This window comes from Juglans microcarpa x Juglans regia, chromosome 8D (genome assembly GCF_004785595.1).
Source record: "Juglans microcarpa x Juglans regia isolate MS1-56 chromosome 8D, Jm3101_v1.0, whole genome shotgun sequence".
Classification (NCBI taxonomy): domain Eukaryota; kingdom Viridiplantae; phylum Streptophyta; class Magnoliopsida; order Fagales; family Juglandaceae; genus Juglans; species Juglans microcarpa x Juglans regia.
Genome location: NC_054608.1, coordinates 21769831 through 21796570, shown reverse-complemented (window position 1 = coordinate 21796570; position 26740 = coordinate 21769831). Strand labels below are relative to the sequence as shown.

The window sequence follows — 26740 nt, the reverse complement described above, 5'->3', positions numbered from 1 at the left end:
ATGCATTCCTCTGTTTTCTCTCCTTTTTACATTTCGGGTCTTCCTCTGCAAGTCCGTGTGCGGTACCTCTTATCCCTCCATTTTCGACTGGTAAGGGTTTCTTTCTCATCCTTTAAATTTTGGTTTCTTCTACTGTAACCGATTCTGCTTCTTAGTATTTGGTTTGATTTATCTTCATTTTCTGCAGTTTCTGTTTTGGCCGTGAGGTTTGGGTTGCGTTTTGTGAGTCTGGGTGTTGTGCGTGGTGAGTCTTCGGGTTTGTGTGTTCCGTGTAGTCAGTGAAGCTTTTGCTGGAGATTCTTGTTGCCATAGGTAAATTTTCTTGCCTCTGTTTCCCGTACACACAGTTACACTTCCTCTCATTGATTTTTGTGGGTAATAGTTTCATTTCTAGATTAGTTTAGTGGGCGGCTCTTTGGGCTTTTCTTGGTATATTGAATTTCTTGTGGTGATTTGTCCGAGGTTTGAATTGTTTGAAGTTACATTGTAGTGAAACTGTTGGATTAGTGGTTGAGAAAATATTTAGAAGTACCGGTTCATATTTCCTGTTATGGAGTTGTGAATGGAAAGAAGTGTGCTTTGTGAAGTGTTATTTGATTTGGAATGGTGGGTTGTAATTATTTAGAAGGAGGTTGTGATATTTTCTTTTAATACTTAGTTTATATTTTTTTTTATGAATAGGTGGCGAGATTGATAGAAGTCAATTTCAAGGTATAGATAATACGTTGCAGGAGTCAGGTAAGCGGGGTTCCTATGCTAGGCCTTACACAAATTATTTGAGACTGAGGTTGATTTTCTGAAAACTTTGCATATTTTTTGTGGTGAAATGAGAACTTGGGAAAAACAAAACCAACCTCGGTCGTTTATTTTCATACTCATGAAACCTGTACGAAAAAAGAGAAAAATATGTTCTGACATGCATTGTATAGACATGAGCTAAATTTTGTCATGTGATTTCTGAAATCTGAAAAATGAGCGATTTTGAGAATATGAAAAGTTGTGTATTTATTTAGAAAGATGTTCTGGCTTTTGTGTTCAGCGTGTGTAAACTGTCTGATTCTGTTTTGGTACTCTGTATTATTTTGATATAACATCTGAAAACCTTTGGCATGGTGTACTGGTTTTCGTATCTGACTCTGTCACTGCTCTGCTCTGTTTGGGTTGGTACCAACTTCTTTGTCTCTGAGTGCACCCACTTTGGAAACAAAGTGGTTTTATTGTGGTCTTTCCTGTGTGCACACTCAGGGCTCCGAGAAGAATAAAGGAAAGATTTCACCTCTGTCTCTGCCTGGTTTGGCCACCGGGGTTAGCACAACCCTACCACAGGGGTGAAACATGGTCTCTGCTCTGTTTTGATCTGATGATGATACTCAGTTTATGTTATGCCAAAGCACTATGGGTTTTTACTTGTCTTAAAACCATCGCTCTGTTACTCTTGAAAATATGTTTTGTTTTGCATGATAACTCTGGAAAATATTTTGTTCTGCATGCTATTCTTTGTAAATGCTCATGTTTACACGCTAGCATATGATTTCTGCTTACTGAGTTGTGATAACTCACCCCCTATCTTGATAATATTTTTCAGATGATATGGAGAGTCCAAATGAGGATCTGGATTAGATTGGTGAACGTGTTTAAGTTGAGGAGATGTGGTTAGAAAAAGGTCTTCTGATGTCCTTAGTTTTAATGTCTTTGAGTTTTAATTATATTTTCGGGTTTAGTAGGACCCATGGTTTTATCAGTTTGGTATGTTACTATTACCGAGAGATTGGGGACCCTTTGATATTTTTATGATTGCATTAAAGATTATGTGGAGTTTGTAATGAGATTATTGAGATGATATGAGATTGATTTCATTTATGAAGTTTTTTTTTTTGGAAATTATTCTTTGGATGTGTTGGGAGACATGTTTATGAGTGACAGGTAGTAATTCTCCAAACCACCCGTGTTTGGGGCGTTACATAATAAAACTTGAATATGAGGCAAGGGAAGTGGCTAGAGACTATTAGTGATTATCAGTATGAAATCAAGTATCACCCTGGTAAGGCTAATGTAGTGGCGGATGCGTTAAGTTGAAAGTCTCATAGTAATGATCCCAATTTGGAAGAAGGATCACTTTTGCACAGCATGAGGAACTTGTTGATTATGGATTTTCCTCAAGACATCTCTCCCGCTGCAATGTAAGAAATTGTACCTACTATGTGGGACAAAGTAAGGAAGCAGCAGATGGAAGATCCTAAGTGGGTAGAAGTTAGGAAGAAAGTAGAAAGGAAGAAAGGGCAGAAGGTTTTGCCCTAAGGGATGATAGGTTGTTGTATTACTGTAATAGAAGGGTAATTCCAACGGATCAAGCGATTAAGGATCAGAATTTAAGAGAAGCCCATCAGACCTTGTACATTGCTCATCCTGGTAGCACAAGGATGTATCAGGATTTGAAGCAACACTTATGGTGGGAAGGTGTGAAAAAGGACGTAGCCGACTATGTTAATAAATGCTCTGTTTGTAGAAAAATCTGGGTTGAGCATCATAGACTTGCTGGTCAATTGCAGCCACTTCCTATCCCAGAATGGAAATGGGAGGATTCCATGGAATTCATGGTTAGATTTTCAAGGTCCCCGGTAGGAAATAATTCTATATGGGTTATAGCCGATCGTCTAACTAAGAGTGCTTATTTTCTGCCAGTAAAGAATACCAACACGTTAGAACGACTAACTCGGCTATTTGTATCAGAAATAGTGCATTTGCATGAAGTGCCAAAAACGATAGTATCAGATAGAGATCCCTGATTTACCTTTCTTATATGACAACTAGAGCACATGAAAGAGACAGCGCCATTGGCCGGACGAAGCAGAGTTGCACGACTATCATATATGACCCCCAATAGACGTCGGAGAGTTATGGCTAAGAGACAACGTAGACGACTAGAGCCCATGAAAGAGACATTAGAGAGGATTGAATATCATAGGACTCACATTCTTGATCATGGCAGGAGAGGTAACATCCATACAAGGAGAGCCTTACTGCATGAGGAGAGTCAGCCACTTAACCCCATCAGGTGGATGGATGTATCATGTATCTATGACATCATGGTTTAGACGACATGTTAGGATAACCCCTCTTGTTATACTAGAGCAGCCAGAGTCGAGTGAGGCTATAGAGCAGCGTCATGTGGAACAAGTGATATGAACCCACAGGAATGAAATCCCTGAAACCCACAATCAATTTAAAAACTCACCCAAGAAAGTCAAAATCAAGTCAATAGATGGAGAATCTAGACCCAATTAGAACTAGTTTCAAGAACCTAGATTATATTAAAATCTAGACCCGTTGAACAACAAGTCTCAAGAAACCAGATTACAAGGAGGAACACCACAACGGTTGTGATTTACCTTTGATAAGTTCAAGAGTTCAATTAAGAACAAGAGGAGTAAAACTCAACTTACAATGAATAAATTCATGAAATTTCATAAACATCTTAACATGAGGCAACAAATAGTATTTAAAGCAAAACCTAATTAAACCCTAGCCAAAATAAAGCTATTTTTCCTAAAAGTGCCCCTGATGAACAGTGTCGTAGCTACAATAACGCGCTACAGTACTTGCTACAGTAAAACCCTAACCCTAGTTCTATAAAATAATAACTTTTCCAACATGCCCTTCTATAGGCCTCCCTTAAGTCCTTCCCATAATAAACTCAATTATTCTAAACTAATAAAATAGGTCCTTTAAATGAATCAAACAAGTTGAAAGTCTTCAAGTGCCCAAAACTTTTAAGTGATGTTGTTGCCTTCTTCTATAACTTATCAAATGAATCAAAACTTGATCTTCATCCTTCAAGCCCATCTTGAATGTTGAGCTCTTGCTAAACTTGTCCCAAGTGGATTGTGTCAATCTTTGCATTGCCTCCTTGATCTTCTTGGCTCTTAACCTTGTAATTGGCCCACCTGAAAGTTGCAAAGGATCTTTAAGACTAGGCCCACATTGGTTCCCATCATTCCCCCTGTCCTCAAAAGGATTCGACCTCAAATCTCCACCTGAATCAAAGGGAAAATGGTTAGTAACATTGAAAATAGCAACAACAGGATACTTACATGGAAGATCCATTAGATATGCATTACCATTAATTTGTTAAAGAATTTGGAAAAGTGCATCCAAGCTACTCCTATCATCAATAGGAAAGGTGTTAAATCTAAAAGTGTAAATGGATTAAGTCTATAAACAATTTCAAAAGGTGAAAATTGAGTAGTAGCATGAATACTCCAATTATATGTAAATTTAATGAATGACAAACAATACTCCCACAAATATTCATGAAACATATCTAAAGCTTTCCTTGCACCAAAATGATCACTCCAATTATATGCAAACTCAATGAAACGCAAATGATACTCCCGTAAATGTTCATGCAACAAGTCAATGTATGGCAAATGATGCTCACACAAATGTTCATGAAACACACCTAAAGCTTTCCTTACACCAAAATGACCACTCCAATTATATGCAAACTCAATGAATAACAAATGATACTTCTACTACAAACATTCATGCAACACGTCATTGAATGGCAAATGATATTCCCACAAAGGTTCATGCAACATGTCATTGAATGGCAAATGATATTCCCACAAACGTTCATGCAACACAACAAAAGTCATCATTTCACCAAGGTTACCCAACAAACCACCATGTCTATCACACACAAGCAACTTACGCATAAAACTAGTAAGCATACAAAATCTATTCTCTCTAAACAAGTACCAATCAAGTTTATAAAACTTACAAAACGGTGCTTTCTCACATATTCCACACACTAGCAAAGTTATGATCATTAGCATGCAATTCCTTATCATATTCAAGTCTCAATAATTTTGCATCTAAAATGAAGACAATGAAATACCTTCTTGCTAAAGCATGAACCACAAAATTTTCCATACCTTGTGTGTATTTGAATACATGAGGAAAAGTATCAATACAGTCCTCCCACTCAGCATGCATTCTAGTCAGCAACTTACCTTGTCCCTTCATGTGTGTCAAGCACTCATGTTCTTGAAAAAAAGGTCGGTTAGGAATTGTCGCACCTGACACAAAATCAATGTAGTGCTCTATCTCCCTAATAGGTGGCAATCTACTAAACACACCGCTAGGAAACACAACCTCATATCCCTACAACAAAGAGATAACAATACTAGGCAAAGATATGTTAAGTTCGTTAGCACTAAGACTCGTTTTAGCATAAAAACTCACTTTTCTCTTTGTTTTTCTATCACTTTCTTCACTCTCTCTTTTCTTTCCACTCACTTTTTCTGTTTCACTCACTTTTTCTGTTTCACTCACTTTTTTTTATTATTCTCTTTTTCTTCATCTTTTTTTGTACTCTCGACCTCATAATTGTTTTCCAACCCATTCTCTCTTTTTCTTGAGATCTCAACCTCACTGTCATCTTTTTTCTCTCTCTCTCCTTTTCGGCCTCACTATTTCTTTTTTTTTCTCAATCTCACCTTCACTCTTGCTTTTTAGCTCAATCTCACTTTCACTCTTGCTTTTTAGCTCAATCTCTTTTTCACTTTTTCTTTTTTGATCGCTCTCACTTTCACTCTTTCTTTTTTTATCACTCTCATTTTCACTCTTTCTTTTTTGAGTAACCTCACTTTTTAGTTTCAATTGGTCCCCATGGACTTGTGTTGGAATTAAAAGAGCAAGTTTGATTGTTTTTCCATCCTTTTCAAAATTGTACATGTTTCTTAACCCATCATGGATCACCTTCCTATCAAACTGCCACGGTTTCCCAAACAAATATGGTCAGCATGCATAGGCACTACATCACAAAGGATCATATCTTGGTATTTTCCAATTGGAAAGGAAACTAGCACTTGCTTATTTACCCTAACCTCCCCACAATCACTCAACCACTGCAACATGTATGGTCTAGGGTGTTTCAATGTAGGTAAATTCAATTTCTCAACTAAAGTAGTGCTAGCCAAATTAATATAACTCCTCAAATCAATAATCATACTACATACCATGTTGTTGATGTGGCATCTAGTATGAAAAATGTTCTCGCTCTGCTGCTCTGTATCATCCATCTTAATTTGTGTCTTGAGTGCACCCGTAGTAACAAGAGAATCACCGTACTCTTCTTTCTCATACCCATTTTCAACACTAGACTCACATTACCTCCTACCTCTCCTGCCTTGTAGATTTCTAATTAACGCATCTTGATGATCTATCATATCCCTCACTTCACCTAGCACCAAGTTCAACCGCTCAAATTGTTGTTACATGGATTGAAACACAAAGGATGAGTTATCTGCCATCCCCTTTGGTGAAGAGCCACTCTAGTGAGACATTGTAAAGTGCTGTACAAAAGAATGTTAGTGAAAAACATCACACACTCCCTTACGTGTTTACACTCGAATAATGGCACTCCACTTGTGTTTCACTCTTAATTGACTTTTTTCCGATAATAATCTCACACTCTCTTGCCTTTTACCTCAATAGTTTTCCTGCTGAAGTTCTTTAAGAACTAGTTGAACTAAATCAAGACAATACAACCTTGTATTATTCCAACCAGTAATATAGATCTAAGAAACAAGAAATAAGGAAGGAATAAAATGACACGAGACTCAATGAATTTATACAAGGGAAAGAGTAATTATAAAACAAGATACCAACTACAAATATGTATTCAGCCCCTTTAATGATAAAACTCAATCAACAAATATTTTTCTTTCTCTTTGTTGTAACTATGTAGCAACCTTTGAATATGCTACCTTTTCTTTTCTTCTTATTTTTCTTTTTCTTTTTTTTTTTTGGTTTTTGAATTCTTTTTATCTTTTCTTTTCTTTTCCTTTCTTTTCTTTTCTTTTCTTTTCCTTTCCTTCCCTTTCTTTTCTTTTCTTTTCTTTTCCTTTTTCTTCTCTAATTCAATCACAAACAGGAATACTCAATTGTGAAAATCAAGTAATTGAATTCAAGCACACAAGAATTGACAACGAAATAAAAGAGAATCAATGGAACGCCACTCCAAGCAATTAACAAACTTAGAGATGCATTAAGCCGTAGAATTTTGAAACCCTAGGTGATGCAAATTTCAGCCAAACCCGAAACCCTAAGAATTTCGGCAGCCTACTTTTTGTTTCTGCATTTTTTTTTTGGCAACCCTAGAACAATGTAGCCCTAGAATTAAATTTAAGGATGCAAAAAATTAAAAGATAGAATCATACCTGAGTGGAAACCTTGTTCTGAAAACCAAATGATATGAACCCGCGAGAATGAAATCCCTTGAACCCACAATCAATTTGAAAACTCACCCAAGAAAGTCAAAATCAAGTCAATGGATGGAGAATCTAGACCCGATGAGAACTAGTTTCAAGAACCTAGATTATATAAAAATCTAGACCCGTTGAACAACTAGTCTCAAGAATCCAGATTACAAGGAGGAACGCCACAAAAGTTGTGATTTACCTTTGATAAGTTCAAGAGTTTAATCAAGAACAAGAGGAGTAAAACTCAACTCACAATGAATAAATTCATCAAATTTCATAAATTTCTTAACATGAGGAAACAAAGAGTATTTAAAGCAGAACCTAATTAAATCCTATCCAAAATAAAGCCACTTTTTCAAAAAATGCCCCTGATGAACAGTGTCGCGGCTATAGTAACGCGCTACGGTACTTGCTACAGTAAAACCCTAACTCTAGTTCTATAAAATAATAATTTTCCCAACATGCCCGTGCATAGGCCCCCTTAAGTCATTCCCATAATAAACTAAATTATTCTAAACTAATAAAATAAGTCCTTTAAATGAATCAAACAAGTTGAAAGCCTTCAAGTGTCTAAAGCCTTTAAGTAATGTTGTTGCCCTCTTCTATAACTTATCAAATGAATCAAAACTTGATCTTCATCCTTCAAGCCCATCTTGAATGTTGAGCTCTTGCTAAACTTGTCGTAAGTGGATTACATCAATCTTTGCATTGCCACATTCATCTTCTTGGCTCTTGACCTTGTAATTGGCCCACCTGAAAGTTGCAAAGGATCTTTAAGACTAGGCCCACCTTGGTTCCCATCAACAAGAGTTGCCTATTCCTGACTCCGCACTCCTTGACCCATCGAATCTTTCCAATTCTTCATTGAGCTGCATTTGATTCCATGAGGAGGGAGATCCCTGGCTTGAGAGCGATGAGATTTGCCAGTGGAGGTTTCATGAGGAGCATGTTAACGCTTTTTATGATTCTAGTAATGATGAGTACTATTACCATTCTCAGCACGAGGTTTCTGATGAGGCTACTGACAGACCCCTATCAAGTTTCATGTCACAGTGTAGTTAGTAAGTCACGCTTAACTTTATGTTTGATGCATGCCTTGTTTTACTAAGACTCCAATTTCGAAGACGAAATCTTGTTTTAAGGGGAGGAGGATGTAACACCCCAGTTCTTTACCCCATCAGGTTAACTCTTAGATTAATCCTAGATTTTTTAAGGTTAGCTCGCTTACTTAGAGGAATACTAACTTTCGCTAGGCGAGCTTATTTTGATTTCTTTCCTCGAGCTTTGATTCGAAATTTCCTTCTTCGATAATGCATTTCTAGCATTCATTAGGCATCTTGCCTTTTTCTTTTAGCCTTAGTACATGTCATTTTGTGTGCTGCCATGTCAATGCCTAAAACCGTTTCGTTTGGCAATTATAAGTACTTAGTGTGCAATAGACCAAAACACTCTTAGGTCGATATTTTTTTCACGGATAATTCTATCTTTAGTCTCGTGATTTATCTGCAGAAATTTCCTTGTGGTTTATTTTGGAAACAAACCCTAGCTGAAACCCTAAATATTTTCAAAATATCAATTTTGCACTTAGGAATTTCGGCCAACCCCTTTTATTTTATTTGTTTTAATTTTGGTCACCTCTCCACTGCCCAATCACCACCATTGATGGAACTTGAGTATGCCATACATAGCCACTAGAAGCCAAGGGAAAAAGACAAGGGAATAAGACAAAATTGCAAACCCTCGTAGAAACCCTAAAATCGCCAATCATTAAGGCCTTAAACCCTAGCATTAATTACCCCACCTTCTCTCTCTCCACAACCCACACGGCAACTCTCTTCTCTCTCCTCCTTTTGGTTAATTTTTCCGAACAACCTAGACACCATTATGCTAACCAACATGGAGGAGCTCAACTTGAGAAGCATCACGAGCCACCACCCAAACCCCCAATGAGGAGCCACCCAAGCCCAAAGCCACTCAGGTCCATGGCTATAAAAATCCCTCTTCACCTTTCTTCCTCACTCCACTTCATTTCCTCTCTTCTCTCTAAAGTGTTCTTGAGTTCTTGAGTGTTCTTGTGAGTTCTTAGAGTTTGAGTGCGAAGGCTTCAAGGGCTCCAATCTTTGTGAGTATTCCATTTCTTGATCTTAGTTTCCTTGTTAGTTTATGTTGTGAGGTGTTAGTAGTTATTTTTTGCATGGGAATCCTAGTATCCGAGTTTGCATATTTAGGATATGGTAGAGATGAAATGAATTTTTTTGAGGAAATTAGCTATGGCATGATTATCTATGGTATAGTTTGATCATATGATTATTTATGGAGGTTTAGATCAAGATGAGAATCAAGTCATAACCAGTTTGACTTTCTATCTTGTTTTGATCATCAAGCATGCACGTTAGACTTAGTTATGACCCGGGCATTTAGAAAAGCCTTCTGATTAGGAAAAAAAGAATGCATGATAATTAGCGTGCGTCGGTGATAGGATCATATCATGCATCACTGAGATTTAGTTAGCATTTGAGGATTTCATTAGGCCTGACTAAGTGTTGGGATGAACTTGCTCAAACTTAGGATTTACTTATATCCTTGAGGATTTCTAATGAGCATGTTCCTTGGATGTTTTGCGTTGCATGCATTCGTAAGGATCATTAATGAGTTCATTTAGGCATCAACTAGAGTGCATGCCATATATTTCATGAGATAGGTTATGGATTATTACGTAGCATGCATTATTTAGACATCTAAGGGCATTTTTGTTTCCATGTCAATATTTATTTTCTTTAAGGTAGTTAGATTCAAACTTAGCATAATTTATTTCACAGCCAATACTTTACTTACAGCTTCAGCAGTTTGTAAGTTGGCCTCTAACTTACACATTGATTGATTATTTACGATTTATTGATAAATTTCATTTTTTACAACTGTCATATCATTTTTGTGCCACTCATATGCATTACATAAAAATCATTCTTTTTCGAAAGCCTTTGCATGAAAAACATTTTATCATGACCCCAAAACCTAGGATGGAAGTATCCTAGTGAAACTCCTCTGTCCACTCTAGAGTGATTAAATATATGGTGTGGTAACTACTATGTTGACGAAGAATAGTCAACAGGCTTTGAATGGGTTTTTTTTTAAGGAACCCTGGAGCGAAGTCATATGTTTTTTAATCCAAATGCTGGTGGGTGTACCTGTTATGATTTTTACAATGTAATTTTATATTACCAATGCATTGAGAATGAGATTATAGACAATTTAGTTTCAACATGAGTTGTACTACGGTCACCGACAAATCTCACCCTTTATGGACTCACTATCATTTCACTCGAAATGATAGAAATTGTGGATGCAGATGGACAAGTGGATCAAGAGGATTGAGGAGGAACCAAACGTTGACATGAGGCTTGACCTTAGTTTGATATTTCTAGGCCTAACCTTTATGCCATAGAATGCATGAACCAACTGGTTTAGATCCTTTTGGAGAACTTGATATTTTGTACTAAGATTAAGCTACTTGATGTTTTGAAACTTATGGTTGAATCAATATTATTGGAATGATTTAGTTATTCTGGCATAAGTTCATTTTCACCCTTACATTCTCCTGCGATTATTGCATATTGCTAGTTGTATTTCTAGGATGCATTCCATACTACCTACCAAGTATGGGGGTATGATACCTTCAGTTGCATATCTCGATGCTCTAAGTCTTTGTTACATTCCTAGTGGAGGTTGGGGGTGTCACAGATTGCCTCTTGTCCGATTAGTAAAGTGGTCAATCAAGCTGAGCAATTTCGATATCAACTACATCTCTTAGACAACAGTAAAAGGGTAGGTGCTAGCCAACTTTATAGCCGAGTTCACCAACTTCCCTGAAGATATATAGGAACCCTCTAACGAAAATACATCGCAAGTTTATGTCAGCTGCTCGTCTTGCCATTTTAGTGATGGAATAGGGGTGAATGTGGTAGCAAAGGACAAGACAAAAGCATACTACGCAATAAGACGAGTTCAAATTCACCAACAACGAAGCCAAGTATGAAGTAGTGCTAGTAGGAGTCGCCATAGCAAGGGCCTTAGGAGTGAATGAGGTTGACATAAAAGTAGACTCCGAAGTCGTAGTCAACCAATTAATGGGAGAATATCTGGAAAAAGGTGAGAAGCTGAAAAAATACCTATAACAAGTTTATAAGGGGTGCGATCGTCTTAGTTACTTCCAAATCAGTTGCATCCTTAGGGAAGACAATTGGAAGGCTAATAAATTGGCCCGAGCAACATCTAGAAGAGAAGAGACATCCCTAGTATGGAAGGTGACAACCCAAGTGATGGAAGTCCCAACTATGGGGCTTGAATTTTGGAGATAAACGCAGAATTCCCAAAATGGGCTAAAGATATAACCAAATTTTTTACTATCGGGGAACTCCCAATAAATAAGGAGAAAACTAGGAAAGTTAGGAACAGAGCTACCCATTTCACTATAATAAATGGTGTGCTATATAGACAAGGCTTCTTTGCTCACCTCCTGCGATGCATATCGAAAGAGGAGGCACAATAGTCATGGAGGAGGTTCACAGTAGAATATACGGGAATCACTCAGGAAAAGGGCTTTGGCAGCTAAGGTCATGCAAGCCAGGTATTATTGGCCACATGCCCTCAAAGATGCTAGGGAATTCGCCACGAAGTGTAGTCAATGTCAGCTACACGCACAAGTTACGCACTTCCAGCATGAGGAAGTTACATCAATTACGTTTCCCTAGTCATTCTCCCAATGGGTATGGACTTGGTCGGTCCCATGCCACCACGTAAAGGGGGAGCGAAGTTCATCATCATCATCATTAATTACTTCATGAAATGGGCAAAGGTCGAGGCTCTAACAACTGTCACTTCATCCAACAGGTGCATTAGTAAATGACACCGAATTAAAAGGCCCACCCAAGGATTCAATCGTATCCGAGGGGCGACGTGGAAGCTCAAATATCTTCCTCGTTCCATCCGCTACCCAATAACACACAATTCAAATAATAAATTGCCATGAGCTTCACTTTGAATAAAGGATCGGGTTGTTGCGTAAGACCTATCACTCTAACACATGCTCTATAAATATAAAGGGAAATCCACATTCGAGGTAAATTGATCTGAGTCATGAACACACGAAGAACTCATACAAGCAATTTGACTTGGACATCGGAGGCATTTATTACCCTTCAAGCCTTTTTTAGTTATTTTGGTGCAGGTTCAACAAGGGTGTTCACGGGATGCAAAACACATCCATTGTGAACAAACACCACTTAACCTTTACTATTATGATGTGGGTTAAACAACCATTCATTTACACATGTACTTCCTTGTGAACATTGTATTCCTAATCTTGACCTAAACTCCTAGATGTTGTAGGCCGGTTGCCACTCTTGGTACCAGGAATTCTCGTCAAGTCCTTTATCGAGTAACGATGCGACATAAGAGGGTTTGTGATAAGGGGATGGGAGCCACAGGTATCCATACTGAGCCACAGAGTCATGGGTGCATTCATGACTCAGTGTGGGTGGAACTTAGTGCGAGAATGGTGATGTTGACATTGCCAATGGGTGCGGACTAGTACACAAATGCCAAGTTGTTGGTGGAGCACAAAGCGGTTGCAATCAAAGGTTGTGAGGGCACTCAAAACATTCGTGAGTCAGCTGATTTGGTGAACCAATGGCCATCTCCTTTGAAGAGATTAGACTAGAGAGAGTCCTGGCCAAGGAGTTGAGTGTTGTAGCCATATGTGTAGTCGGTGGAGGTAGTTCGTATGCAAATTTAGATGAGTTCATCCAAAAATTAGGTGATCTTGGAAAGTGATACATCCAACACGTATAATTCCTTTTTACTCGTAGCTAGTAGCAAATCGTTTTAGTCGGTTTGTAGCATATCGCTAGACCGAACTAAGCCAATTGGTTTAAAAAATATTCAAATCGAAAATAACCAATTTGTTATCCATTTGATTCAGTCGGCTGGCCAACCAATTTTGGTTGGTCTATTTGGATTCAATTCAGTTTAAAACCTATCTAAGTTTTTTCCCTCTTTTTTGAGTCCATATTGTTGTATGTTATGTAAGTTAAATTTCTTAAAACTAAATAAATGGTTTGTGCGGGGGATGAAACCAAGGCACCTCCAATTCCCTCTCCCACAAGTGAGTATACCTTTGCTATCATTAGTTGTACTATTAAATAATGAGCTTAGTTGAAGACGAAAATTTGGGTTCCAGGAGATTGTAAAACCATCAAATTTTCGGTATTCAGTAAGATACAATCACATATACCTAATAATTTCATTCTCAAAGATCATTCAAGCACAAATTATTTTTTTAATTTTAAATCTTTAAGGAAGAAGAAGAGGACGATCGCTCGACTTCTTCAGGAAAAAGCCATCCTTCAAGATGACTTGGCTAAGTATCACGAGAAGGTCGGACAAAGCCTCCTCGAGGTTAAGCTCTTGGAGGAGTGGGACAACTTGCAAGACTTGAAGCATCATTGAGCGGCGGAGCAAGAAGAACTTCGGCAATTGTGTCGTGACCTTCAAGCTGAGAAGGACAGGTTGGTTAAGTGGCACAACTCGAACGTGAGGTTGTATAATTGGCTAGAGAAGACTTAAATGGACCTCATGGAGACTTAAAAGCATAAGGCGTCCCTTCTTGATGTCTGGGTCAAGGAGGAGAGGACCTTGGAGGGCAAGTTGGCCACAGTTGGAGTCGAGCTGCGGATGTGAGACCAGCGAGTGGAGGCCCTGGAATCCAAGTTAGCCCCTTCCCAATATCTAGCTGGGACTTGCCCATAGGGCCCTTGCCATTTCATTCTGTGCAGATACCAGAGATTGAGAGAATCCGCGACAGAGCCTGGGAATGCGGCTAGAAAGAGGGTTTGGATAGGTGAGGGATCACTTGTGAGAGGACCCTCAACTTGATTTCTCTCCAGCCAGACGATGAGGCTCTATGCTTCGTCAACTCCATAGGTAAGAAATAGATGCCTGACGCTTTCTGGGACTCGGCTCCTGGCACTTGAGAGTTGTTATGTATTTTCAATGTCATTTTCTTACTTTTGGCTTTATGTGGAAGACTTACTTCTCCTCGCCTTTACACGCACAAGGGAGGTTGAGGAGTCAATTGACTTGTCCCGTTTGCTAACTCGCGGCGAGTGAGTTTAGGTAGTCAACTGATTAATCCCACCTACTAGTTCATGAAGAGTGAGATCGATGAGTCAAGTGACTTGTCCCGCCTGTTGGACGAGAGGGAGGTTGGGTAGTCAAGTGACTTGTCCCTCTTGTTGATTCATGCAAGGGAGGTCCAGCAATCAAGTGACTTGTCCTACCTGTTAATTCGCACAAGGGAGGTCGGGTAGTCAAGTGACTTGTCCTGCCTATTCGTTCGTGACGAGTCTAGTGACTCAACTTTATGAGATATCCTGCAGGACAAAACATGTAATTTGGCAAAAGACAATCTTTCAATATTCGTTTATACATTTTTCGAGTACACCAAAGCAAATTGCTTCCACAAATGCTCTGCATTCCAGGGGTGTGGCAGTTCGTTTCCCTATAAGTCTCAAAGTCGGTAAGAGTCAAGCTGCTATTGGCGGTGACAACGAATGGTCCATCCCATCGCGACCCCAATTATCCTTCTTCTTTCGTGGTCTTTCTCATTTGCCACAACACCATATCCCCCACCTTGAAGTACCTTGGTTGGACTCTCCTATTGAAGTAATGCTCGACCTTTCTTATGTTGATTGCTGTCCTTGACTCAACTTTTTGTCTTGTCTCTCCCAGTAGATCTAGTTGCTCTTCCTATTTTTTATTGTTCGAGCTTTGATTGACATGCAAAACCTTGTACGCTGGCATCCCTACTTCCACGGGCACAACTGCTTCACTTTCGTAGTGAGGGCGAAAGGGGTTTCCCCAATCTGTGTTCTAACCATGGTTCGGTAAGCCTATAGAACCCTAGGGAGCTCTTCTTCCTAAGTTCTCTTCTTGTCAGTGAGCTTCTTCTTTAGTATCCCAAGTAGCGTCTTGTTGGTTGTTTGGACTTGTTCGTTGGCCTGTGGATGGCCCAGGGAAGAGTATTTGAACTTGTTTCCCAATTCTCTGCAACAATCACAATAGTGGTTTGAATCGAACTTTCAACCATTGTCTGAGATTATGCTGCGAGAGATGCCAAACCTGCAAACCACAGGCTTCCATAAGAATCGAGGATGTTGTTCACCATGATTGTTGCTAGGGCTTCTGCCTCTACCCACTTGGTGAAATAATCCACGACAACGACTATGAATCTCACACCTCCCTTTTTGTGGGCAAGGGCCTAACCAAGTCAATCCCCCATTGTGCGAACAACCAAGGTGACATGATTGAGGTTAGTTCCTTTGGTAGGCAATGCGGAATCGAGGCATACAATTGGCACCTTGGGCACTTTCGGACAAATTCTTCCCCGTCTTTGAGGGCGTGTGGCCAATAGTATCCCACCCTTTCCACCTTTTCGACTAATGCCCTCTTGTTAGAACAATTCCTACATACCATTTCATGTATCTTGGCTAGTATATATTGTGATTCTTCTAGTGAGATGCACCTCAAGAAGGGTGTCGAGTAGCCTCGCCAAAACAAAACCGCATCTACCATAATGAAGTGTGATGTTTGAGTTTTAACCTTCCGCAATCACAACTTCTCATCAGGGAGTTCATTCGCATTCAGGTATTTTATCACATCTAGTTCCAATTCTGCTGACCTTGGCTTTACTTCCAAGACTTTGATTCCCATGATAGGCACATCAATTGTTTTAGTGATCATCTACTTTGTCAAGGGATTGTCTTCCCATCCCGAGGTAGCCCATGCCATCATGTTGGCCTTTTGATTTTCTCCCCTCGACACTAGTTGGATATGGAATTATTGGAAATGGTTGCATTTTTCCCACACAAACTATTGGTATTTCTTCAGTTTCTCGCCCTTTTTCGCGAATTCTCCTAGGACTTAGTTCACAACTACTTGAGAGTTGGCTCTTACTTCCACTTCAATAGTCCCCAACGAATTGGTGACTGCTAGTCTGACCAGTAGTGCTTCCTATTCTGCCTTGTTGGTGGTGGTCTGAAAAGCCAGCTTGATCGTGTAGTTGTGTTCTTACACTGTATCTGTGGTAATATGCACCCCTACTCCCCATTAGCCTGGTAGGATGAATTGCTGGTAGAGATCTACAAGGGCTTCCTCATAGGTGCATGTCGAAGTTGTTCAGGAAAGCCAGTGAATTTCGCAACAAATTCAGCTAGTATTTGTCCTTTTATTGCGTTTCTAGAGAGGTAGTCAATGCTGAATTTGCTCAATTCAATCTTCCAGTTCATGAAATGGCCAAAGAAGTCTGGTGGGCTATCATGACCAGTTCAAATTCTAGCATTTCCATCTTGGGGTACCTCGCCTCTACTCCATGTAAGGTCCGACTAGTGTAGTGCACTAGTTTCTAGGAGCCCTTCATGCCCCTCACCAAGGTGGCTAAGACGATGTGTGGAGAGACGAACAGGTACAGGCTTAGAGCTTCTCCGGGTTCAGCTTGGTTGGGTAGTAGCGGGTTGGTAACCTTGAGTTTCCCAAATGCTAGTCACATTCATCGTCACAGGTTTGCGCTTTCCATAACACCAGGAAGAATGGTATGCACTTGTTTGTTGACCTGGAAACAAACTAGTTGGGGGCTGCTACCTGCTCGACCAATATCTTTACTTCATTTATGTTCTGAGGTGGGGACATATCCATTATGGCTTTCACCTTTTGTAGGTTTGCTTCTATTCCCCTCTCTGACACCATGAAACCCAAAAACTTCCCGGACTCTACTCTGAAAGCACACTTTGCTGGTTTGAGCTTCATCCTACTGTAGTGGCACACGAAGGCTTCGCATAAGTCCGCCATATGCTGTCTGGGAACTTTAATCTTGATGAGTAGATCATCCACATAGACCTCCATATTGCACCTATCTGGCTCTTGAACATGCCATTGACCAACCTTTGGTAGGTGACTCCCACGTTCTTGAGCTCGAATGGCATAGCTCGGTAGCAATACAGCCTTTGGTCTATAATAAACGATGTCTTCTCCTCATCGTCAAAATTCATTCAGGTTTGGTTATACCCTGAGTAAGCATCCAAGAAGCTTAGCATGTGATGACCTGTGGTGGAGTCCACGATCAGGTCAATGTGAGGCAATGGAAAGCTATCTTTCGATCATGTCTTCTTTAGGTTGGTGAACTCAATGCACATCCTCCACTTCCCATTTGACTTCTTCACCAGTACTACATTGGACAGTCATTCCAGGTAGTGTGCTTCGCTGACGAACCTTGAGGTTAGGAAGCAGTTGACTTCGTCGGCTATGGTGGCACATTTCTTTGCGCTAAAACTTCAATGCTTCTACCAAACCTTCTTTGACCCAGGATCTACACAGAGGTGAATCTCAAGGATCGTGTTATCTATCTCGAGCAAGTCTCCATGACTCTAGGCAAACACATCTCTATGTTTGGTCTAGAAGAGATGTGTTTGCCTAGAGTTGCTTCATCGCCTGTCTTATTTCTAATTCCATTTTAGTCTCCAGTTTAATAGTGTCCTTGAGATAGTTTGGGTCCAGGGCTACTAACTCTAATGGCTAGTTCGACTCAACCTGCCTGAGGGTTTGCTCATCCTTGACTTATTCTTCTTTGTCGGCGAACTCTAAGGGGGTGGTGGTTCCGTTCGGTAGGTAGGGCCTTCGACTATGCGAACCTCCCCCGCCCCGATCTTCAGCTCCTATACATAGCACTCTCGGGCTAGCTCTTGCTTGCCTATAACTTCTACTACGCGAGTCGCCATCGAAATTTTCATCTTTAAGTGGTAAGTTGACATTACAACCTTTAGATTATTTAGGGTTGGTCACCCTAATATGGCATTGTAGGACGAAGGTGCTTTCACCACCAAGATATCAGCCATCGTTGCTACTATGTTAGGGGCCTTACTTGTCAAAATCGACAAGGTGATGGTTCTCACCAGCTGGGAAATTTCCCTAGAGAACCCTTTGAGAGGCATGGGCACTGGACACAGGTGTGTGTCTCTCTTTCGCTTTTATAGGATTTTTCCCCCTTCCCTCATTGGTTGCTTGAAAACCATTTCATGTGTGACAAGTGGCCTTTTTTTTCTTCCTTCTTCACTTTAGCCGAAATGACCTTTGGAGTTCCCAATATTGGATTGCATTGGGAAGGTGCATGCATGTGGGTGGCGTGTGGGGTTCCTCCCATTTGGCCGAAACCCTTTATTCCCACTTATGCCCCTTCCACTTCTTAACCAAGTGTATAGCTCCTTTAGGGTAAAAGCGTAAAAGCACCTTATGCCTCTTCCTTTTCAAAACAAGCAAGCCTTTGCATGAATGACCTTCTCATTTTCCAAGTTGTTGCTTCATCTTCCTTTGCTTCTTCCCTAGGTGACTTTCCATATGCCATTGGTCCATTTTTTTACCAAAGTGACAAGTGGCAAGTGAGAGTGTGCTTGTGAGTGTGGTGGCCGAAATTCTGAGGGTAGAGTAGTCTTTTGTGCAAAAGTCCCTTCCTCTTTTCTTCTAAAAGTTCATTGCATGAGTGACATGAGGCAAAATTCAAAATCCCTTTTTGTCCAAGCAGTTTCCCCATGCAAATCGCTTGAAAACATTCATTTTATCTTCCCTAGGCAACACTTTCCATGGGCATCAACATTGGAACTCGAAATGGTGCCAGAAGGCATGGTGTGGGCATGCAAGTGGGGCTTGGTCGAATGTCACTTGGTTTTCCTAGGTGATCTTTTCATTTGGTCTTCTAGAAGGCTTTTTATCATGAATGACAAGTGGCATATCCACTAGGGTAGGCGTGCAAGCCCTTCCTTTGGCTTCTCAAACACTCCTCTTTCTCCCCCTTACCCCACTATTATGACTAGATACATTGTGCTTTTCATGTGTGACACATGGCACTATTGGCAAGGGTTTGGATCATGGGCCCAATGCATCTAGGGTTTTTGGGCTTTGGCTTCCTATGGTGGTCGAAACTTACATGGCTTAATTGACCTTCTCTTGGGCTTGGGTTGCTATTCTACAAAACCAAGGCCTAAGTCTAACTAGATATATTCTCATGGCCCTAAAATCCTACTAAGGCAATGAAAATAAACATGGTTGTAATTCTAATCAAGTTTCAGGTTATCACACTTGATGAGGTGGGGCCACCCCAGCGAAACCTCCCCCCCCCCCCCTTTTAGGGCTCTCGCCCTTCTCGGCCCTTAAGGTCTTCCTTGACCTTGCTCTAACTCTCTCCTTTGGTCTGTTGGGTACTGGGCGACAAGGCGTCCAACTCATCCATTTTCCTCATGAGGGTGTAGCAGTCCTTGGTACTGTGGGTTTCATTATAGTGGTAGGTGCAAAAATGGTAGTTAGCTCGGTTGTGGTTGTCAGCTTCTCAAGCATTTGGTTTCCTTTCTTCTTGCACTCTTAGGTTGGAGCATGTGTGCCTGGTGCCTTGCCCTCTCGAGGGGGTGGTCTCATCCCGTCTCATGTCTTGCTATCCTTTTTTGAGTTTTTTCGAGGCTTTTGCTCGCCCTCTCCTATCTTGCTGTCCTTTTTTGAGTTTTTCTGAGGCTTTTGTTCGTCCCGATGTGTGGGACCTCCTATCGGCTTGGTCCAATTCGGTTTTTCTCGGGTGAGTCAGGGCCTGGAGTGTGTCCTCAGCCCCCCCCCCCCCTCCCCTAAAAAAAAAAAATCTTCCATGTGTTGCAAGTAATTAAGCCCAACACATCGGGACGAGCAAAATGGCACTCCAGGCCCTTCGATACTTAAGTCAGTTTTTGTTGTCAATAGGATTTTTGTAAGTAAGAGAACGTAAGTCATAAATTCTAACCTGGTGCCCTGCTTTTATACTTCTTGACAAGATGGCACTCTGTATCCTATGAGGCCCTTATCTCCCATACGAGATACTAGGTTGCCGTCTTTAATTCAGTGTGGCCTCCCCAAGCCATGCCTTTGTGGCAAGTGGGTGGGTGTGGCCACCTTCCATGCGCTCTGTCAGGGACCGGAGGTCTTGTTGTAATCTTTATCCATGTCCTGTATCTGATGCTTAAATGCAGTGTTGCCCTATCACGACGTGCGTCTGCAAGGTATTGTTAGGGTAGGCGATGTCCTATCTTTCTACATCGACCAGTTTCCCGCACAAGCCCGGGTCTTCTTCTTCCTTACACAACTCATGCACCGACTGTGCTGCTAATCACTAGGCCTCCAAGGTAAGCTCGGCCAGACCCAAGAGGGGTGCAAATATCCCTTCCACTTGGGCCTAGCCCGATAGGGTATACAAGCATCCCTTCCAAAGATAAAAATAAAGGCCTCATGGTAGCTAGTCTTCTTTGGTCCCACCCTTAGCACGATCAGGGTCACACGTGGCCACAAGATCAAGGATATGACACAGGGTGGTGCTCCCATGTGACGGTAGGTGCCACTATGGTCGCACTTGGGCCGCCACCCAGGTGATCTTGGGGAAACCCAATCATGTGTATGTTGCGACCTAGCCACACCTTGGTCTCCACCCAAATGATGCCTTGTTCTTCTAGGCAAAGGTTTTAGTTTTCTCTTGACTTTTTGTATCTCAAATATTTGTTTTGTAATTAATGTTTTGAATTACATGTGTAAAGGACGTGTCTCACCACCAATCGTTATTATTAACCTGCAAATCGCTACTTAGGAGGCACTCCATTATTGTTATTAACATATCCATCTAATATGTCATTAATTTATTACTAAAGAATAACTTGATTTAATCAGAATTAAAGTATACGGCCAATCTGTAACACCCCCTTCCCGTTGTCTAGGAGCGTCACGTATTTTTCATAAAAAAATATATCCGGCAAGAGATCTCAAATTTCATAAATGAAATTAGAAATTTATTTTGTAGAAAAATGTCTAATAAAATGTCTTCTAAAAATATTAAATGAATAAACTGAATAAATTCATGTCATAAAAGCATGTTTTATTTTAGAAAGTTTGAACTAAAATTAACTGCTCCTTCTATTCCTGGCCTGCCTGCTCGTATTCATCATCCTCACCTGGGTGGTTAAAAATATGAAAACAAACTAAAATGAGTTGAAGACTCAGCAAGAAATCCATCACAATGTAAACATAATAAACATAAAGTTTTTATAAAAATTTTCATGCTGAGAGTTTAAATTCATGACTGTCCATACCGATGCTTATACTATGCATGACTGATTTAACAGAATTAACTGACTGATCTAACTGATTTATCTGATTTAACTAATTTATCTGACTGGCCAATACACTTAACCCTATGTGCGAGGTTGTGCACCGGCCCCACGTCCCGCTGCAGCAATGGGAGCCGCTGATAGTATTCTGGCATACTATGGTGGACCACGTCTGAGTTTCTAGCTTGCACATCCACCCTGAAACTGAACTGCATTAGTACCATGCATCTGAATGACTATCTAATTAACTGATATTATCTTATCTTGCACTTGAGCTTAAGATAGCTTATGTGTCTTATACATGAGATACATGACATATTACATACATTTATAATTTTCTGAATTTGAACATGATACGGAATAATATAATCGTATGCTATGTTGGATGACATGTTTGTATATGACATGAGTGGTGCATAAATAATGGATGGAAATGAACTAGCTTGAATAATACTTATATATAAGCTAAACTGTGATGATCCTAATTTGTGATCAAATTACTTACCTCGCTGTGTTTTTTCTTGAATATCACTTCGAAACTCAACACCGAGAGGGGTTATGCGACGGAGATGGGCTGCGCGGCGGTTCTGGCGACAAGCAGGGGTCATGGCGATGCAACTAGTGGCTTCTCGGAAGGGAGTGGGTGCTTTGGGGCTGAGTTGGTCGGCAATTTCTGTGATGTCGGAGAGGTGGTTTGGCGCCTCTTGAGGTGGCTACCGTGGAGGAGGGGCGATGGCTCTGTTTCGGACAACAAGGGTTCACCAAGAAAAATGGTTTCCACGAAGAGGGTGGGTCTAAGGCTTACTGTGTTTGGGGGACCCTTGGCCTTGCACGGTGGTTGAGAATGGGGAAAAGCTCATGATATGGAGAAGTTCCAGTGGGATGGCTCACGGCTTCGAGTTTCTCCTCTCGAATACGGGGTAAGCACAATTTATAAGTGTAGAAGATAGAAAAATAAAAGGAAACCTAAAGGAGTAGAGACGTGCATATGCATGAGAGTGGAGACGTGCGGAGTGAAGAAAAATTGCTCATCAATAGAGTCGGTTTCCACTAGAATTTGAATTTACTAAACTAGAGATGAGGATGAATATGAGGTTCGGATTACAAATTTGAAAAAAAAATGGGATGAAACTTATAGGTTGGAGGTTTAAAGTGTTTCACTTAGAGGCTAAAAACAAGAGATGAGATTCGGTGGAGATAGAGAGAAATAAACTTTAAATTCAAACCAAACTCTAGCGAACGTAATCTAATATAATTTAGTAATAATTATTAAAACAAAACTCTAGTAAATTCAAATAAAATTATAATAGAAATTATTTAAAATAATCAATATAAAAATCTGATAAAACTATAATCATAATAATAATAGAAAAAGTTTTACTAGGGAATTTACTTATATACCCTAAATCCAAGACTAGTATGTTACACAATCTGTCCAACAGACAAATCATAGGTACCATTTTCAGTATTTAATCCGAAGCAGCATAATTATGTGTAGAACAGTAGTGAAAACTTTCTAAAGATGGGTTTATAGAGTTCTGAAAAGTGGTGTGACACATTACGTAGAGTATGTTTGGATGTAAAAACATTAATTATAGAGACATTTATACATATAATATAATAAATCATTTTAAAAACACACACAGCCACCCTTGATAACAAAAAACTCGACCACCATGTGGCTAGGCTAGGCATATTTATCATGTTTTCCTTTTAAAAACATTATTTGATGGATATTTTTTTAAGCTTTTGGATTTTTGTACAAATCTTGAAAGGTTTTATAATGATTGAGAATGAAAGCTAGCTCTCGAAGATGCAAAAACTCCCCTAAATTATGGCTTGAAGTGTTTTATAATAAAAATTTTATGAATTTATAAATTTCTGTGATCATCGAAATGTTTTATAACTAATTATTATGGATTTTATAATTTATAAATTAATCTCCGGCCGTCTGAACATGATATCTTGGGGAAGGCCTTTTGACAGAGAAGCATTCTGTCGACAATGCTAAAGACAATGAAGCAGGCGTTGGTGGATATGATATGATAATTACTAAACTAGAAGAACTCTTGTGACTTCGAAACCCATTGCAAGTTCTTCAACTCCATAACCCTTGTCAATAGAGAAGCTCCCGATTGATTATTTTCTGGTCCCAAACGAAGATGGCTTTACAAGCTTAATCGATTAAAGATCAGTAGTCAGTACTCCTTTCAAATTCCTAACAATTTAAAATTGTGTTTCTCGGGATCCAAACAAAACTCTAAGAACTAAAGGTCAATACGAACTCTTTCAGATGGGCCATTCGACACCGACCCAACGTAAACTTCATCATCTTCTTTTGTATTACCTTGTTCTCAAATATGCTAGCTTAATTGACATGCAGCAGTGCAGTATGAACTTTAATTCTCTCTTTGATAATCATGACTAGATACATTGCGCTTTTCACGATGGACACACATCCTAGCCAAACAAAAATAAGAGGGAACCGATCATTGTCATCATCAAACACGATTTAAATTTCCTCTTTTTCATAGGTTGATTGGCTGTGAATGTAAACACGTCAGTCAAGATGCGAAACTGAGCGATAAAAAGAAAATTTGTAAACTAATATGGCTTTATCACGTGGCTTGATACGTTAAATTATAAAATTATTTTTATTATAAAATAAATCTAACATAACACATTAAGCCTAGTTTGAATATCAAGATACTCTAAATATTACATCTCATCTTAATATTCAAACACCATAAACATACATACTTTTTAATTTCAAATTTTCGACATTTTTATCTAATTATTTACTTAACCATTACAAATTTTTTAAACTTCCAAACAAAACATAAAAGATAATTTAATTTTTTTTCAAATCTCAAAACAAAAATAATATTATAACAATATTTTAACTTTATAATATTTTTATTCAATTTTTTATCTCTCATTTGCTAAAAGTCTATAAAAATCTTAATTCAAATCATTTTACTACTATTCATTACCTTTTTCACTACTATTTACAGAACATCCTAATTCCCAGGTCATCTCAATCAACAAACCAGGTTAAACTATGTCAATTTGAAGTACTTTCCGGGCAGAAATTTTGAATCACATAGTCCAAACGAAAAATAGCCATCACTAGCCGTACATAAAGTTGAGGAATCCCGCACAACTCTTCTTCTTTTTCTTTGTTCCATATTTTAGCAGCACAAGCTTCTCAGGGCTTAGAGCCATTGCCGACCGAACACCCAAAGTTTCGATCTCAACCATGTCTACCAATGGCTTGCACATTGCCGCTTATCCCTTCCCAAGTTCAGATCATATTATACCTCTGCTTGACCTCGCCAACCACCTGCTCACTCGCGGTCTCACTGTCACCGTTTTCGTCACCACCTCTAACCTTCCTCTGCTTCAACCTTACTTCTCCGCACACCCGTCTTCTCTCAAGCGCTTGGTTCTACCATCCCCTGATATAACAGCTCCTCCACAGAAGAGGCTCATTGCAATCATGCGCGCCTTACGTGACCTTCACTATTCTATCCTCCTCCAATGGTTTCGATCTCATTCCTCGCCTCCTGTTGCTATTATCTCCGATTTCTTTCTCGGCTGGACACAAGACATTGCGTGCGAGCTCGGCGTTCCACGGTTAGTCTTCTCACCTGCTGGTGCCTTTGCGATGTCGGTTGCTCTCTCTATGTGTCGCGATCCACCCGAAAACGCTGATCCAGATCAGGATATAAATTTCCAAGTTTCATTTCCAAAAATTCCGGACTCCCCAGCATTCCGATGGTGGCAGATTCCCGGACATTATAAAAGCCTAAAAGGGGACTCGGATTTGGAATTTTTTAGAAACAACATGCTGGCCAATACCGTGAGTTGGGGGATGGTGTTCAACTCGTTCATCGAATTGGAGCGCGTTTACTTTACGCATCTGATGAAAGAACTCAGAAATGATCGAGTGTGGGCCGTAGGACCCGTATCGCCTCCTGAGAACGGTGATTTACAGGAATACATTGTTAGAGGTGGAGTACGCTCTGTACCGTGCCATGAGCTAATGAATTGGCTGGATGCTCGTCCAGACAACTCAGTTGTCTATGTCTGCTTCGGTAGCCGTGCGGTGTTGACACAAAGGCAGATCGATGTGCTGACTGCTGCGTTAGAGCAAAGCGGTGTCCAGTTTGTTTTGTGCGTGAGGGTGCCTCGCGAAGAGGAGCAGCAGCAGGCGAATGCTGATCATGGCGTGATTCCTGATGGGTTCGAAGATCGCATGGAGGGCAGAGGATTTGTTATAAGGGGATGGGCGCCGCAGGTCTCCATACTGAGCCACCGAGCTGTGGGTGTGTTCGTGACTCACTGCGGGTGGAAATCAGTGCTGGAGGGAATCGCTGCGGGAGTTGTGATGTTGACATGGCCAATGGATGCAGACCAGTACACGAACGCAATGTTGTTGGTGGAGGAGTTAGGGGTTGCAATCAGAGCTTGTGAGGGCACTCAGAACATTTCTGAGTCAGCCGAGTTGGCTCAGCTGTTGGCCATCTCTGTTGAAGAGACTTGGCTAGAGAGGATTCTGGCCAAAGAGTTGAGTGCTGCAGCCGCAAGTGCAGTTAAAGGAGGAAGTTCAGATAAAAATTTGGATGAGTTGATCACACAGTTGGGTGATCTTGGTAAGTGATCAGAGCCAAACATGTATAATTCTTGTTCGTCATGCCTAATTATTTTGTTCTTCTCAACGATCAAACACGTGTTTACTATAAATATGTACCAATTATTATTTAAGGATGTGTCGATCTGGATGTGTCCTTGTATTGTCTACGTGAGCAGTGTTACTATGCTGCACCGATCAGACTTACCACTAATTGTAAAAGCAATTTTTTTTCTTTTTTTTTTTTTTCTATTCACATATTTTTAATATTTTTAAAAAATAAAAAATACATCAATATACTTAAAATCAGTTCTTTAATCACCACGTAAAAAATTAAAAAAAAAATTACCAAGCGATACATTTGAGCAGTGCACTTGAGAAGGCAAAATAGCTTTTCTCTATCCATACATCTGCAAGCATCCTCTTGATGTCTCCCGAAAAAAATTTGTATTGAAAGATTTGCCGAAGTTGAAGAGTTTCAAATAGAAATAGAAAAGAGACAAACATATCAAATAGGTCCGATAGTATATATTACCGTACTGACAAACTTGTATATGATTTAGAAGTTTTCAACTATTTCAGGAAGAAAGACGAGCTTGATGATATTGGGCCGTTTTGTTTTT

At 40.0% G+C, this 26740-nt stretch overlaps 1 protein-coding gene across 1 annotated transcript in view; it reads left to right on the top strand.

The window, feature by feature from the left end:
* LOC121243613 (UDP-glycosyltransferase 89B2-like) overlaps positions 1–26226 on the top strand; it is a 61372-nt gene extending 35146 nt beyond the window's left edge. The window contains exon 2 of the mRNA XM_041141738.1: positions 24730–26226. Within this exon, the coding sequence (XP_040997672.1) occupies positions 24744–26147 (1404 nt within the window). The 5' untranslated portion in view covers positions 24730–24743 and the 3' untranslated portion in view covers positions 26148–26226. The remainder of the gene's footprint in view (positions 1–24729) is intronic.
* The last annotated feature ends 514 nt before the right edge of the window (positions 26227–26740 follow it).